At 40.7% G+C, this 16,269-nt stretch overlaps 1 protein-coding gene across 4 annotated transcripts in view; it reads left to right on the forward strand.

Moving 5' to 3' along the window:
• The window catches only part of DCAF6 (DDB1 and CUL4 associated factor 6), a 912,707-nt gene extending 896,733 nt beyond the window's left edge, over positions 1 to 15,974 (forward strand). For all 4 annotated transcript variants that reach the window (XM_063954988.1, XM_063954989.1, XM_063954991.1 and 1 more), the window contains 3 exons: positions 1,478 to 1,566; positions 4,916 to 5,021; positions 14,665 to 15,974. In XM_063954988.1, coding sequence (XP_063811058.1) covers positions 1,478 to 1,566; positions 4,916 to 5,021; positions 14,665 to 14,723 — 254 coding nt within the window. In that variant the 3' untranslated portion in view covers positions 14,724 to 15,974. The remainder of the gene's footprint in view (positions 1 to 1,477; positions 1,567 to 4,915; positions 5,022 to 14,664) is intronic.
• The last annotated feature ends 295 nt before the right edge of the window (positions 15,975 to 16,269 follow it).

Below are 16,269 nucleotides of genomic sequence, written 5' to 3' on the forward strand. Positions count from 1 at the left end.
CTACGGCGAGCTCAGGGAGGACAGAAACCTCCCGTGGCACAGAAGGGTCAGAAATGGTCCGGCGCACATCTCTAGTAAAAAGTAAATCTTTTCAGTCTAATAAGCATTATTTCTTATATATAAATACTTTTATATAATTATATCCAACAAATGAAAAATAGCAACTTGCTATACCCAGTCTCATATGTAGACCCAGTCCTATTCAGAGTCAATTAAAGACCATATATACAATTTATAAAGAAAACAACTATCATTATATGGTTTTCTTACTATTAAATTAGTTCTATTTTCATTAATTTTTAAGTTATTTGAAAGCTGTTTAATCACATTTGAAATATATCATATTACTCATAAATGGTCTGAGTTAGGCGCATCCACAACTGCTGTTCCATATGCCCGCAGCAGAACACTTACTTTACTCTTTGTTAATGCAAGAATCAACCTGTATATGCCAAAAATCTGTGCTTCTGCATATGGAATCCTATCTCACCTATTGTTTTTATCTGCAGTGGTCATATCTAGAATCTGGTCTTGCACCCATCCCATGCTGGGTGCAAAAGATCAGTCTGATACAGGCATCCAACATACAGCCGCATGCTACAGTACAATCAAGGACAGAAGTCAACATACAGTACGTGCCCATGGCACTCCTACAAGATGAATCAGTTCCATACATATGCATGGTCACTGACCAGTTACCACCCAGATGGTCACATTTCATGGAAAGTGTGAACCAACCATGTGCATATTCCTAATCCAGCACATGCATACTCAACAATTTCTCACTTTTGCAAATGCACTGTATGCTGAAATCCACGAGATTTGTAGGCAATTTCAATGGTGTCAGACAAATATTGAGGATTCAAATAATATTTAAAAAAAATTATATTCATATCAATGTTTGAAAAAAAAATTCCTTTCAGAAATATGAAAAAATGCAAATGAAACATAGCGGCTAATAATAATACTGCCTGGTTTCTACTGGTCAGTTATTAGTGTACAAAGAGTAAAGCATACTGTACAGCTTTTCATGCTGATAATCACTGCTTATAGTAAAATAACAATTCCAATATATAATGAAACATTCACATAACACACTGGGTGTAACAAATCTTTTATATAGATCTATAGTTCACGACTCTTACAAACCATATACAATAATTTTTGTTATTAGTAGTAGTAATTACGTTGTGTTCGCACCAGTAAATGCATTTTTTAAATAATCAAATTATATCTTATTATTATCTTGTTACAAATATACAGAATGAAAAATGTCAATGTACACCTGTGTCTTAGTGTTCACACCTTGTTACTTGCATTGAAATACTATATTAGAGTAACTTGCTATAAGTTAGATGAACCTAATAAAATGATGACCTATTGTATAGTATATTTAGTATTATTATGGTACTGTAAGTTGTGCTTGTTACATTATGGTGCAAAAATTGACTATACAGTATTATGAATTTTTATCCAGTTTTAGCATCATCTGGAATAGACTACAATATCAAGATATGGTCACCATTTGAACAAGAAAGATCTTTTAACTGGGCCCTTGCTGAAGAGGTAAAACAAGAGAGCAGTTTACACATGTGCTATTCAGTGTAACTTAACTTGATCTGTCTTCACTTAAAATAATAATGATGTCTTTAAAATGGAAACATTGTCCAGTGGACGTTTGTTAAAAAAAAGAAAGGATACCTAGTATTTTCATTTTACTCCCAACAGTGTCATGGCCCATTTTCTGTGCCTGGCCAATGGCCATTCTTATTCGTCTAGACCAGTGGTGCTCAAACTGGGTGCCTTGGCTCATTTGCAGCGGTGCCCTGGGTTGGTGGTCCAGAACCAATGCTAATTATTTATGGTCAATGTAATAATCAAAACCAGTGCTTGTGGCTGCCAATCATAAAATAAGTGGACAAATCAAAATTAATCCTGTCCCTCACCTCATAACTGAACTTAAGGATGGTATATAGTATAAACACAATTTTGGGAACCACTGGTCTAGGCTATCACAGACAATAGGAAATACACTGGCAGCAAAAGTAGTAGGTGTACTCCGGTTCAAAAAAGTTTTAAGTATTTCTAGAACAAGCAGCTTGCATGATACAGTAAGTAGTTTACAGTACTGCTCAACCAGAGGGTGTTTCAGTATGGAATATACTGTACACTCAGTGGCCACTATATTATACTGTATATGCCTACGCACCTGTATATTTATATATCTGAATCAACCAGCCATGTGGCAGTAACTCTATTCATAAAAGCATGCAGACATAGTAAAGAGATTCAGTAGTAGTTCATACTAAATGCCAGAATGGGGAAGGACTCTGATTTAAGATACTTTGTGGAATGTTGGTACCAGCCATCATCCTTTGAGTAACTAAAAACTCACTGATCTGTTTGGATTTTCATGCAGATCAGTTTCTATAGTTTACAGAGAAAAAAAAAATCCAGTGACAGTCTTGTTCTGTGGACAAAAATGCCTTGTTAATAAATGAGGTCGGAGGAGAATGGCCAGACTGGTAGAAAGGCTACAGTAACTCTTATAATTAGGCAATACAACATTGGAATTCAGAAGAGCATTTCTGAAAGCACAGCATCTCAAAGTGAAGGTTCCACTTTTGTCAGCTAAGTATTGGAAACTAAGGCTACAGTGGTCACAGGCCCACCAAAACTGGTCTGACTTGAAAAATAATCTGGTCTAACAAATCTTGATTTCCAATTCATTGTTAGTGCTTTATTTTTTTTTTAGTACACGTTAGGCCTCTTAATAACAATTGTACATATATAATTGCATTATTGTTGACATATGTATCCCTTTATGGATATAATTTACCCAACAATTAATGGATAGTTCCACCTGGATAACGTACAGATGTGTTCACTTACATTTAGCCTCCCTGCACATTAAACAGCCCTTCTGGTCACGCCATGCCATGGTGTGACATGGTAGCACCGAGCATCTTTACGTGTAACTATTTCCATTGTAATACGTCTTAGTCGCAAAATGTTGTGAATAATACACACAAACAGCTTATGCTGGCATGCCTATATTTTGTTTGTGACCGTGGCTGTGTCTGAATGTGAAATGGTACAGTAGATTACAGTGTTTTCCTAGAAAACACTGTAACCACCCATTTTGTATGTAGATACAGGTGTATCGTGCAAAGAATATAGGCATGAGCATATAATATTAATCAGCATAGTCTGCTTGTGCATCCTATTCATTTAGCGATGCAAATAAAACCTATTTTTGGTCAAAAAATAATGCCCAATGCTAATGGAGTTGCACATGAGCGGTCAGCTCACTCACGCCAGGCATCCTCTTACTGTAGTTCCATGTGCATTCCGAGCAATATAATGGCCTCTACAGTCTCTAGATCTCAATACACCTTTGAGATGTGTAGCAAAAATATATTAGCATTATAAATGTGCTGCTAACAACTATGCAACAACTGTGGAATGCTGTTACAGTATATCAGTATGTGACAGAATATTTATTAAATGTTTACATTTTTTTATAGAGGGATCTTGTCACAATTTATTTATGCAATGGACCTGGTTGAATCCATATCACAAAGAGTTTAGGTTGTTCTGGGATTAAATACCCAGTATTAGAATGGTGTACCTTACCAGTGGCTAATGAGTGTATAGCGGGTCAGTCCTGTAAAGAATGTAAAACTTGTGTATTACTTAGATTTTGAACAAGACTAAAGTAACTGTTATGTTTAGGGATACGTAAATCTGCCAATTGCAAATAGAAATTACCAAATTATTAGTATTATTTCTTTACCTTGTATCACCCTGGTGCAACAGGAATGGGCTACGTTGGGGCAATAGGGACTCAGAGCTTGTGTGATTTATGTACAGTGCTAGTGACCTTTCTTAATTTGTGCTGAGTTTCTCAATAAGAAACTTTTGTCATAGGTGTACAGTGATCAGAAAAATGCTGATACTCAAGGGCGACATGATTCATGAAATTTGGGAAACACTGACGTACTGTGAGAGAAATGCTCTTTATAATAGGTTGTGTCACAATGGTGTCATTTTGTTAACTCTAATTTGTTGCTAGTATAATAAATTACTTAGGTAATTTTAAATGTTAAAAAAAAAAAAAAGATTTTTAAATGTATAAATAAAAATGCAAAAAAGTCATATGCCACAACAAAATGCTTTGTCAATGTAGTGACACCAGGGAGGGCCACAATGTATGGTGGAGTGGAGGGTAAGATGAGGCAGAACAGGGGTGGAAACTGAGGTGTTGTGACAAATAAATTACAGATGTAGCCATGTTTATCTTGGTGCGATGCGACATGCTGCATGGCATGCTGAGCTGTTACTATTCCATTAGGATTTAATGGAGCGATCGCCAGCTGCAAATAGCTGCAGCCCAGCATGCCATGAAGCATGCCGCATCGCAGCAAAGATGAGCATAGCTACATCTGTATTTCTATATACAGTTAGTAGCTGCTGTTTCCAAATGCTCCTATAGTGTTGTATGGATTAAAGCCTACAAAGCTATACATAACAATCTGTGTTTTTTTACATGTAGTTTTTCCATTTGTAGCTGTTTCCATTATCAGAATTATTGGTTCTTTTTTCAGTCCAAAAAAATAGCTTGAGCTTATTCTCAAAATGCATTATTTTCAATGTAATATACAGTAATTCTGTTTACAATGTTGTAGAAACTTCAGAATGGGCCCGTTTGCATACTGTATATTACTATTCACTTTTCTAAGGCAGCTAGGATTCTAGTTGGCCATGTCGCAAAAAAGTATTCCAGATTGATTATGTTTACCTATTTATTCCAATTAAGACTGTACAAATGTGGTTCAACTCTCCATCATAATCTCAATTTTTGTATTCATGTAATTTATTATGTTTTATTTTTTTCCTTTTTGGTGACATTCAGATTATTTCACGTAATGAACTAATGTTGGAGGAGACTCGAAATACCATTACAGTCCCCGCTTCTTTTATGCTACGAATGCTGGCTTCACTAAACCATATAAGGACAGGTAAGCTGTATTGTGGTATTTAGAATAGAAAGTATACAGTACAGATGTAGCCATGCTCATCTATCCTCCATATGGTGTGTAGTGTGAAAAACTAGTCGCATTATGTTTGCATGCGCCTAGTCGCAGCGTGTTGTATTCAGTCACAATGTAATGAATTAAGGGCCTAATTCAGCATTGATCGTTATTCTGAGAAATTGCATTTATCTGCGAGTAGAAAGACGCCACCCCGACAGGAAGAGAAAAAATGCCCCATGCAAGTTTGCGAATGCATTGCAGAACACGTTCCACTGGCAAATGCTTACACAATTTCCGGAACATTGAAGATTTTTTGCCATCTGAGCAAATGTAAGTAGGTCTGAGGCTGCCACTAATCTGTGACTGAGATAGGCTGGTAGTGGTCAGCGCTGATGTCAAAGACCCTCCCCAAAAATACCTGGGTAAATCTATGTTTTTTCTGACACACCCAGAAAATTGCATTTTTCTGTCCAGAAATGCCAGGCTTTCTGTCATTCAAACAGTGGTTACATTGCAATTATGATCTGTATGCAATTTCTCTCGCCATTACCCCTCGCACATGTGCAATGCGAATGCTACGCAATTTGCGATTTCTCAGAATAGTGATCCGTACTGAATTAGGCCCTTAGTCTCTATCGGGTGCAATACTGGTGTTCGTCCACCAATGTGTCGCTTTTGAAAACCACCATTGTGCATGTGTGATGTCTCCATTGTAAAGTCAAACGATGCTTGTAGTTTAAAACTACTTTTTTTAGATGAACTCAACATTAATTAGAAATGTGAAAAAAATTAGCATCTACAACTTTTTTTTCTGTATATGAAGCACAACAGAGCTTCTTTTGGGAAAATTTGAAAAAAAACTGTGAATGCTACTGTTTACATAGATAAACAATACAAGTGTGTCCTTTGTGGGAATCGAACTCTAGCTTACAGGTATGGTAACCATCAGCAATATCGCTATGCCAAGAGACCTATGAAGATAGGTGACTGACACATGCAGTGACATAGTGCTTATTGTAATTGTTTTCATAGTTTGTGTGTCCCAACTCTTATAGTTGAATATAAGTAGTCAGTGAGTGCCTCATTGAGGAATACTTGCTCACTTTTGTTTGTATATTCCTTTCCTCCAACCAAAGCCAGCATAAGCCATTAATTTACATAATGTACCGACCGTGTTGTGTTTGTCATTTACTAAGTAGTCCTTGAAATTATAAATCTCACGGGGTTGGGATTGGGGGTAGGGGAGGCTGCCTATTAAAGCCATTGGGAAGCCCAGGAAGAAGTACAGTTAAACTCAGTCTCATAAAAATAACACTTTCATAATTTGAAAAGCCAAACTTGTATATCTGTGTAAAATTTTGTATCCACAGCATTTTTCTAATATTACCAAAACAAGTTCTATCGTGATTTGTACATATACAGATGCTGAAAGAACTTGTTTTGGGAAAATTAGAAAATAGCTGTGGATGCTAATTTTTACACAGATACACAAGTGTGTATGCTACAATACAGTGATTTCCAGGTAAACACTGTAAAATAGAATTTCTTAAGCAAATAAAGCCACAGTCTGACACTCAATACAGGCATGCTGCATATCATTTTCTCTATCGTCCTAGTGGATGCTGGGGTTCCTGAAAGGACCATGGGGAATAGCGGCTCCGCAGGAGACAGGGCACAAAAAGTAAAGCTTTAGGATCAGGTGGTGTGCACTGGCTCCTCCCCCTATGACCCTCCTCCAAGCCTCAGTTAGATTTTTGTGCCCGGCCGAGAAGGGTGCAATCTAGGTGGCTCTCCAAAAGAGCTGCTTAGAAAAGTTTAGCTTAGGTTTTTTATTTTACAGTGAGTCCTGCTGGCAACAGGATCACTGCAACGAGGGACTTAGGGGAGAAGAAGTGAACTCACCTGCGTGCAGGATGGATTGGCTTCTTGGCTACTGGACATTAGCTCCAGAGGGACGATCACAGGTACAGCCTGGATGGTCACCGGAGCCTCGCCGCCGGCCCCCTTGCAGATGCTGAAACGAGAAGAGGTCCAGAATCGGCGGCAGAAGACTCCTCAGTCTTCTTAAGGTAGCGCACAGCACTGCAGCTGTGCGCCATTTTCCTCTCAGCACACTTCACACGGCAGTCACTGAGGGTGCAGGGCGCTGGGAGGGGGGCGCCCTGGGAGGCAAATGAAAACCTTTTTTGGCTAAAAATACCTCACATATAGCCTCCGGGGGCTATATGGAGATATTTAACCCCTGCCAGAATCCGTTAAGAGCGGGAGACGAGGCCGCCGAAAAAGGGGCGGGGCCCTATCTCCTCAGCACACAGCGCCATTTTCCCTCACAGAAAGGCTGGAGGGAAAGCTCACAGGCTCTCCCCTGCACTGCACTACAGAAACAGGGTTAAAACAGAGAGGGGGGGCACTAATTTGGCGTTAGAAATATATAAAAGATGCTATAAGGGAAAACACTTATATAAGGTTGTCCCTATATAATTATAGCGTTTTTGGTGTGTGCTGGCAAACTCTCCCTCTGTCTCTCCAAAGGGCTAGTGGGTCCTGTCCTCTATCAGAGCATTCCCTGTGTGTGTGCTGTGTGTCGGTACGTGTGTGTCGACATGTATGAGGACGATGTTGGTGAGGAGGCGGAGCAATTGCCTGTAATGGTGATGTCACTCTCTAGGGAGTCGACACCGGAATGGATGGCTTATTTAGGGAATTACGTGATAATGTCAACACGCTGCAAGGTCGGTTGACGACATGAGACGGCCGACAAACAATTAGTACCGGTCCAGACGTCTCAGAAACACCGTCAGGGGTTTTAAAACGCCCGTTTACTTTAGTCGGTCGACACAGACACAGACACGGACACTGAATCCAGTGTCGACGGTGAATAAACAAACGTATTCCTTATTAGGGCCACACGTTAAGGGCAATGAAGGAGGTGTTACATATTTCTGATACTACAAGTACCACAAAAGAGGGTATTATGTGGGATGTGAAAAAACTACAGTAGTTTTTCCTGAATCAGATAAATTAAATGAAGTGTGTGATGATGCGTGGGTTCCCCCCGATAGAAAATATGGGCGGTATACCCTTTCCCGCCAGAAGTTAGGGCGCGTTGGGAAACACCCCTTAGGGTGGATAAGGCGCTCACACGCTTATCAGAACAAGTGGCGGTACCGTCTATAGATAGGGCCGTCCTCAAGGAGCCAGCTGACAGGAGGCTGGAAAAATATCATAAAAAGTTATACACACATACTGGTGTTATACTGCGACCAGCGATCGCCTCAGCCTGGATGTGCAGAGCTGGGGTGGCTTGGTCGGATTCCCTGACTAAAAATATTGATACCCTTGACAGGGACAGTATTTTATTGACTATAGAGCATTTAAAGGATGTATTTCTATATATGCGAGATGCACAGAGGGATATTTGCACTCTGGCATCAAGAGTAAGTGCGATGTCCATATCTGCCAGAAGATGTTTATGGACACGACAGTGGTCAGGTGATGCAGATTCCAAACGGCACAAAGGTGTAGTGCCGTATAAAGGAAGAGGAGTTATTTGGGGTCGGTCCATCGGACCTGGTGGCCAGGGCAACTGCTGGAAAATCCACCGTTTTTACCCTAAGTCACATCTCTGCAGAAAAAGACACCGTCTTTTCAGCTTCAGTCCTTTCGTCCCTATAAGAGTCATATCTGCCCAGGGATAGAGGAAAGGGAAGAAGACTGCAGCAGGCAGCCCATTCCCAGGAACAGAAGCGTTCCACCGCTTCTGACAAGCTCTCAGCATGACGCTGAGACCGTACAGGACCCCTGGATCCTACAAGTAGTGTTCCAGGGGTACAGTTTGGAATGTCGAGACGTTTCCCCTGCGCAGGCTCCTGAAGTCTGCTTTACCAAGGTCTCCCTCCGACAAGGAGGCAGTATGGGAAAAAATTCACGAGCTGTATTCCCAGCAGGTGATAATTAAATTACCCCTCCTACAACAAGAAAAGGGGTATTATTCCACACTATATTGTGGTACTGAAGCCAGAAGGCTAGGTGAGACCTATTCTAAATCTAAAAAAATTTTGAACACTTACAAAGGTTCAAATCAAGATGGAGTCACTCAGAGCAGTGATAACGAACCGGGAAGAAGGGGACTATCTGGTGTCCCGAGACATCAGGGATGCTTACCTCCATGTCCCAAATTTGCCCTTATCACTAAGGGTACCTCAGGTTCGTGGTACAGAACTGTCACTATCAGTTTCTGACGCTGCCGTTTGGATTGTCTACGGCACCCCGGGTCTTTACCAAGGTAATGGCCGAAATGATGGTTCTTCTTCGAAGAAAAGGCGTCTTAATTATCCCTTACTTGGACGATCTCCTGATAAGGGCAAAGTCCAGGAAACAGTTGGAGGTCGGAGTAGCACTATCTCGGATACTGTTACAACAGCAGGGGTGGATTCTAAATATTCCAAAATCGCAGCTGATCCCGACAACAAGTCTCCTGTGCTTAGGGATGATTCTGGACACAGTCCAGAAAAAGGTGTTTCTCCCGGAAGAGAAAGCCAGGGAGTTATCCGAGCTAGTCAGGAACCTCCTAAAATCAGTGCATCATTGCACAAGGGCCATGGTAAAAAAATGGTGACTTCCTTCGAAGCAATTCCAGTCGGCAGATTTCATGCAAGAACTTTTCAGTGGGATCTGCTGGACAAATGGTCCGGATCGCATCTTCAGATGCATCAGCGGATAACCCTATATCCAAGGACAAGGGTGTCTCTCCTGTGGTGGTTACAGAGTGCTCATCTTCTAGAGGGCCGCAGATTCGGCATTCAGTTTTGGATGTTGGTGACCACGGAGGCCAGCCCGAGAGGCTGGGGAGCAGTCACACAAGGAAAAAATTTCCAGGGAGTGTGATCAAGTCTGGAGATTTTTCTCCACATAAATATAGCTAAGGGTAAATTTATAATGCTCTAAGCTTAGCAAGACCTCTGCTTCAAGGTCAGCCGGTATTGATCCAGTGGGATAAAACATCACGGCAGTCGCCCACGTAAATAGACAGGGCGGCACAAGAAGCAGGAGGGCAGTGGCAAAAACTGCAAGGACTTTTCGCTGGGCGGAAAATCATGTGATAGCACTGTCAGCAGTGTTTCATTCCGGGAATGGAAACTGGGAAGCAGACTTCCTCAGTAGGCACGACCTCCACCCGGCAGAGTGGGAACTTCATGGGAAAGTTTCCACATAATTGTAAACCGTTGGGAATTACCAAAGGTGGACATGATGGCGTCCCGTCTGAACAAAAAACGGGACAGGTATTGCGCCAGGTTAAGAGACCCTCAGGCAATAGCTGTGGACGTTCTGGTAACACTGTGGGTGTACCAGTCGGTGTATGTGTTCCATCCTCTGCTTTTCATACCTAAGGTACTGAGAATTATAAGACGTAGAGGAGTAAGAACTATACTCATGGCTCCGGATTGGCCAAGAAGGACTTGGTACCCGGAACTTCAAGAGATGCTCACAGAGGACTTATGGTCTCTGCCGCTAAGAAGGGACTTGTTTCAGCAAGTACCATGTCTGTTCCAAGACTTACCACAGCTGCGTTTGACGGCATGGCGGTGGAACGCCGGATCCTAAGGGAAAAGGCATTCAGGAAGAGGTCATTCCTACCCTGGTCAAAGCCAGAAAGGAGGTGACCGCACAACATTATCACCACATGTGGTGAAAATATGTTGCGTGGTGTGAGGCCAGGAAGGCCCCACGAAGAAATTTCAACTCGGTCGATTCCTGCATTTCTTGCAAACAGGAGTGTCTATGGGCCTCAAATTGGGGTCCATTAAGGTTCAAATTTCGGCCCTGTCGATTTTTCTTCCAGAAAGAATTGGCTTCAGTTCCTGAAGTCCAGAAGTTTGTCAAGGGAGTATTGCATATACAACCCCCTTTTGTGCCTCCAGTGGCACTGTGGGATCTCAACGTAGTTCTGGGATTCCTCAAAACAGATTGGTTTAAAACCAGTCAAATCTGTGGATTTGAAGCATCTCACATGAAAAGTGACCATGCTCTTGGACCTGGCCTGGACCAGGCGAGTGTCAAATTGGTGGTTTTTTCTCAAAAAAGCCATATCTGTTTGTCCATTCGGACAGGGCAGAGCTGCGGACTCGTCCCCAGTTCTCTCCCTAAGGTGGTGTCAGTGTTTCACCTGAACCAGCTTATTGTGGTGCCTTGCACCTACTAGGGACTTGGAGGACTCCAAGTTGCTAGATGTTGTCAGGGCCCTGAAAATATGTTTCCAGGACGGCTGGAGTCAGGAAAACTGACTTGCTGTTATCCTGTATGCACCCAAAAAACTGGGTGCTCTTGCTTCTAAGCAGACTATTGCTAGTTGGATGTGTAATACAATTCAGCTTGCACATTCTGTGGCAGGCCTGCCACAGCCAAAATATGTAAATGCCCATTCCACAAGGAAGGTGGGCTCATCTTGGGCGGCTGCCCGAGAGGTCTCGGCTTTACAACTTTGCCGAGCGGCTATTTAGTCAGGGGCAAACACGTTTGTAAAATCCTACAAATTTGATACCCTGGCTAAGGAGGACCTGGAGTTCTCTCATTCGGTGCTGCAGAGTCATCCGCACTCTCCCGCCCGTTTGGGAGCTTTGGTATTATCCCCATGGTCCTTTCAGGAACCCCAGCATCCACTAGGACGATAGAGAAAATAAGAATTTACTTACCGATAATTCTATTTCTCGGAGTCCGTAGTGGATGCTGGGCGCCCATCCCAAGTGCGGATTATCTGCATTACTTGTACATAGTTACAAAAATCGGGTTATTATTGTTGTGAGCCATCTTTTCAGAGGCTCCGCTGTTATCATACTGTTAACTGGGTTCAGATCACAGGTTGTACAGTGTGATTGGTGTGGCTGGTATGAGTCTTACCCGGGATTCATAAATCCTTCCTTATTGTGTACGCTCGTCCGGGCACAGTACCTAACTGAGGCTTGGAGGAGGGTCATAGGGGGAGGAGCCAGTGCACACCACCTGATCCTAAAGCTTTACTTTTTGTGCCCTGTCTCCTGCGGAGCCGCTATTCCCCATGGTCCTTTCAGGAACCCCAGCATCCACTACGGACTCCGAGAAATAGAATTATCGGTAAGTAAATTCTTATTTTAATAAGCAGAAGCAGCTTGTGCATCCTATCCACATAGCAATGCATATAAGATGCATTTATGGCAAAAAAAAGACAACCAACGTTAGCAGAGATACCCGGGAGCTGACGGCTCACTGACGCCAGGCATCTCACAGCATGCCTTACAAATGATCATGCATTCTGTGCCTTCTGGGTTCCTTTCCTCCAACCCAAGCCAACATGCCATTCATTTACATAATGTACCAGTCATGTTGGGTTGTCATTTACTAAGCAGTACACCCAGACCTTGAAATCACAAGTCTCACGGGGGGTGGGATTGGGGGTGGAGGAGGCTGCCTATTAAAGCCATTGGGAAGCCTGGGAAGAAGTACAGTAAACTCAGTCTCATAAAGATAACACTATCGTTGAAAGCCACACTTTTATATCTGTGTAAAAATTAGCATCCACAGCTTTTTCCTAATTTTCCCAAAACATGTGCCTTTTTCAGATCTGATCGCTGTGCTGCAATTTATACTGTCCTGTGATCAGATAGTCGTCGTCGAGGTGAAGTGAGAATTTGCCCTGTGCACGTGTGCGAATGCATGTGTACACTGTGCAAAAATTCCCCTCAGTGGACAGCTGCAAAACCATTCGCAACCCCCCTCACCGTCTATTTTTTTCCCCATTCTGTGCAGTGTGTGCAGGTGTGCGTAGCCCTAGACTTACTCCTCCAGTGCGAAGACATCAGGCTGATCGGGGCCAATGCTGACGTCACACTCTGTCCCTGAAAATGCTTGGAATGCCTGCATTTTTCTGGACATACCCAGTAAACAGTCAGTTACCACTCATAAACAGTCAATCACCTTGCGAATGCTCGTGCGATCGGAATTTTCACACCATCCTGTCGCTGCTGTCCGTCGGACATGTGCATTGCGGTGCATGCGCTGTAGTTCAATAATCGGACGCTGTTCGAAAACGCACAGCAGCAATCGGTTCTGATTCGGGCCCCAAGTTTTATTGTGCCTGGTACATATACAAACTCCAACTGTGTGTAAAAAGTAGCATCTACATTATCTAATTTTGACTGTATATTTATGTGCTTGTCTGAGTCTGTATACACAGTATTACAGTACTTGTTTTAAGAAAATTATAAACTGCATGCTAATATTTACACAGATACTGTATAATGCTACTTTTTCCACAAATATACAGTACAAGTTTGGCTTTTCAAATTATGAGAGTGTTATTTTTATGAGACTGAGTTTACTGATCTTCTTCCTGGCCCTCCCCATTGCTTTAGTAGGCAGCCTTCCCCACCACTAATCCCACAACCCTGTGAGGCTTGTGATTTCACTGACTGGGTATACTGCTTATTAAATGACAAACACAACACGGCTGGAAGACTACTGTTTGTAAATGAATGGCTCATGCTGCCCATTACTTATAATACAAGTGTGACTAGGATACCTGTATGGTGCAGCAGCAGCAGCATCGATGAGCATTGCTACATCTGAATAAGCACAGCATGAACAAAAAAAACCATAAAATCTTACTAAACATGTATTGAAAAAGCTTTACAAACCAACACAAGAAAACTAAGTGGGTAGCATATCAATTGATGTCTTGATTATGACATTGTAACATACCAGTGTTGACAGCTATGATAATGAGTATGGGATCATTTGAATTTAATAAAAAGGACAGTAACACTGGTGTGAGACTGAGTTTTGTGTTTGTGAATTTAATATATTGAAACAGATACATTTCTACAGTAGCCTGATGAAACAGGTGAAATACTTTCTAACACATGGTATAGTTGGAGACTGGCTATGCAATGTAATTTCTAAGTTACAGGGGTAAACTTACTAAGGTGTGAGGTTTTTTTAGAATTGGTGATGTTGCCCATAGCGACCAATCAAATTCTATTATCTTCTAGAAGCAGCTCAATAAATGTAAAGTAGAATCTGGTTGCTATGAGCAACATCACCAGTTCTAAAAAAAATACCCACCGTAGTAAATTTACCCCACAGTGTTTACACTGTTTTTGTATCATGTAACCACTTACTGTAGATTTTAAAATCTTTGCCAAGGGCTTCTTAATATATATAAATGTATAAATCATATTTGAAATTAGGCAATGGCGTTTAGAGCTGAATAGCTGAATCTGTCCATTATTGTTTATCTATAAGCAGTAATGGAAAATTTTCCATAGAGTTGTGATGAGCTGAGATGCTGCAGGGAAAACTGGTTCTCTTCAGGTTTAGGTCAGTGATCCCTGTATATACTAAATGTTGGGGCATTAGTATTTATGGAGGGTTTTCTGAAAGTTGAGGTAAGGAAATTATTTCTTTTAAAATGAAATTATATTTAAAGTTTATTTTTTTATTTAATGCTATCTGCCAGTGTAGATAGGGTGACCTGCATCTATCTGCTGCAAGTGATGCCACCTGCATACCAGATACATGTGACATAGAGAAACTAAAGTACAGTATGTTGTAAATACTTTTGACTTTGACTGTGGAATTTTGTTCTTATTCACAGATCGTGCAGAACAAAGGGCAGAAGCTCCTGGTCAAAATAACTCAAATGAAGATGAGTGAGCCAGTCCAAATAATAATACTGTATGGCCATTATGTAACTTGTGCCTGATTTATAATATTACTCTTTATTGTTAAGTATAGATTAAGAATACACCAAATATTGTTTTTTATAGTTAGCTTTCAATTTCTTCAAAGCTGTCTCTCTTTGGATCATAACTGGAGAAATATTCATATTCTGTTATTCTATAAAACACATTTTATAACAATGGAACGTGAAGAGTTTGCTGGGATAAATTAGTCATATGATGCACATCTAATCTAATCATCCATTTACTATGTTATAGATATGTAAAACTTGTAAAATAATATTTTTCTGTTCATAACTGACTGCTCACATCAGCTATAATTGTTTATTTTATTCCCTAGTTGCATTACTGTCACTGTTATATGCAACCCAAACACTACAATTTTATGATCTGGACCAAGAGTTCAACTTGAGAATGCCACAACATTTAATTTGCACCATTGCATGCAGATGGTCCACCCATTTCAGTCAAGGTGCACATCTACTTTCTATATCTAGGAGGTCTGAAACCGCACTTAGGTTTACAAGGTGGGGAATTATTTTAAAAATTGTCACTGTTCAAAAGTGTGAAAATCAGATATTACCCTTTTATTTAATTAAACTTGGTGTGGCCTCATTTTTGGCGTATATTGTCCATGAGAGTGGGGGAATTGCCTTTTATTACTTGTGGCACTTTTGTGTGTTTTAAGCTTTTATTTTTACTTTGGGCAAACTGTGCCAAGACACATGCTTCTCCAAAGTTAAATCAAATCTACTGTATATCTAATTTCAATAAGCTCACTCCGCAATATGAAATCTCACTTTTAAACTGCTTGCCTAGTACAAAGTAGATTGTACAGCTGCACCCATTTGTGTGGACAAATCCTCCCATCAGCTACTGCAAACTAATTCATATCTGCAAATACTGCCACTTGTAAGAAATCTAGGCACACATGCTTAAATTGAGGCACTCAATACAGTATTTTTGTACTGCATCTTTGCAATTTTTTAAATGACTTTGCAGAACAGTAGAAACCTAAAAATTGTCCAATGTGATGATAAGAAGTATAATATATGCTTGTGTTCTAGAAAATGATGTATTTATTTGTGCCATATTGGTGGAATCAATTGGAAAGTCTTCTCTCCTTGCAAAACATACAGAAAGTTGAACAAATAAACAGCAATTTCATTAATTGTGGATTCAGATTCACTGATGATAAATGTAAATAAAACAGAAGAAAACATGATTCTATGTGTACATTATATCAATCAAAATGTTAAAATATGGCAATTTCTTTTTTCTTTTTATCATTTCATAGAAAGAAATGTTTGTTATAACAAAGCAAGACTACACAACCAAGACGGCTGTAAATAATGACCTTTTACATAAATGAATTTAGTACAATGGGCATTACCTTAAAATAGGAATGCTAAATCATGTAAGTGCCACAGTACTATACCACATTCTACAACTCCATTCCTTTACAGTCACTGTGGTAAAAAAAACAGTATTTGGGAGTATTCTTTGCAAACTGAGTGATA

Source organism: Pseudophryne corroboree, chromosome 2 (genome assembly GCF_028390025.1).
Source record: "Pseudophryne corroboree isolate aPseCor3 chromosome 2, aPseCor3.hap2, whole genome shotgun sequence".
NCBI lineage: Eukaryota > Metazoa > Chordata > Amphibia > Anura > Myobatrachidae > Pseudophryne > Pseudophryne corroboree.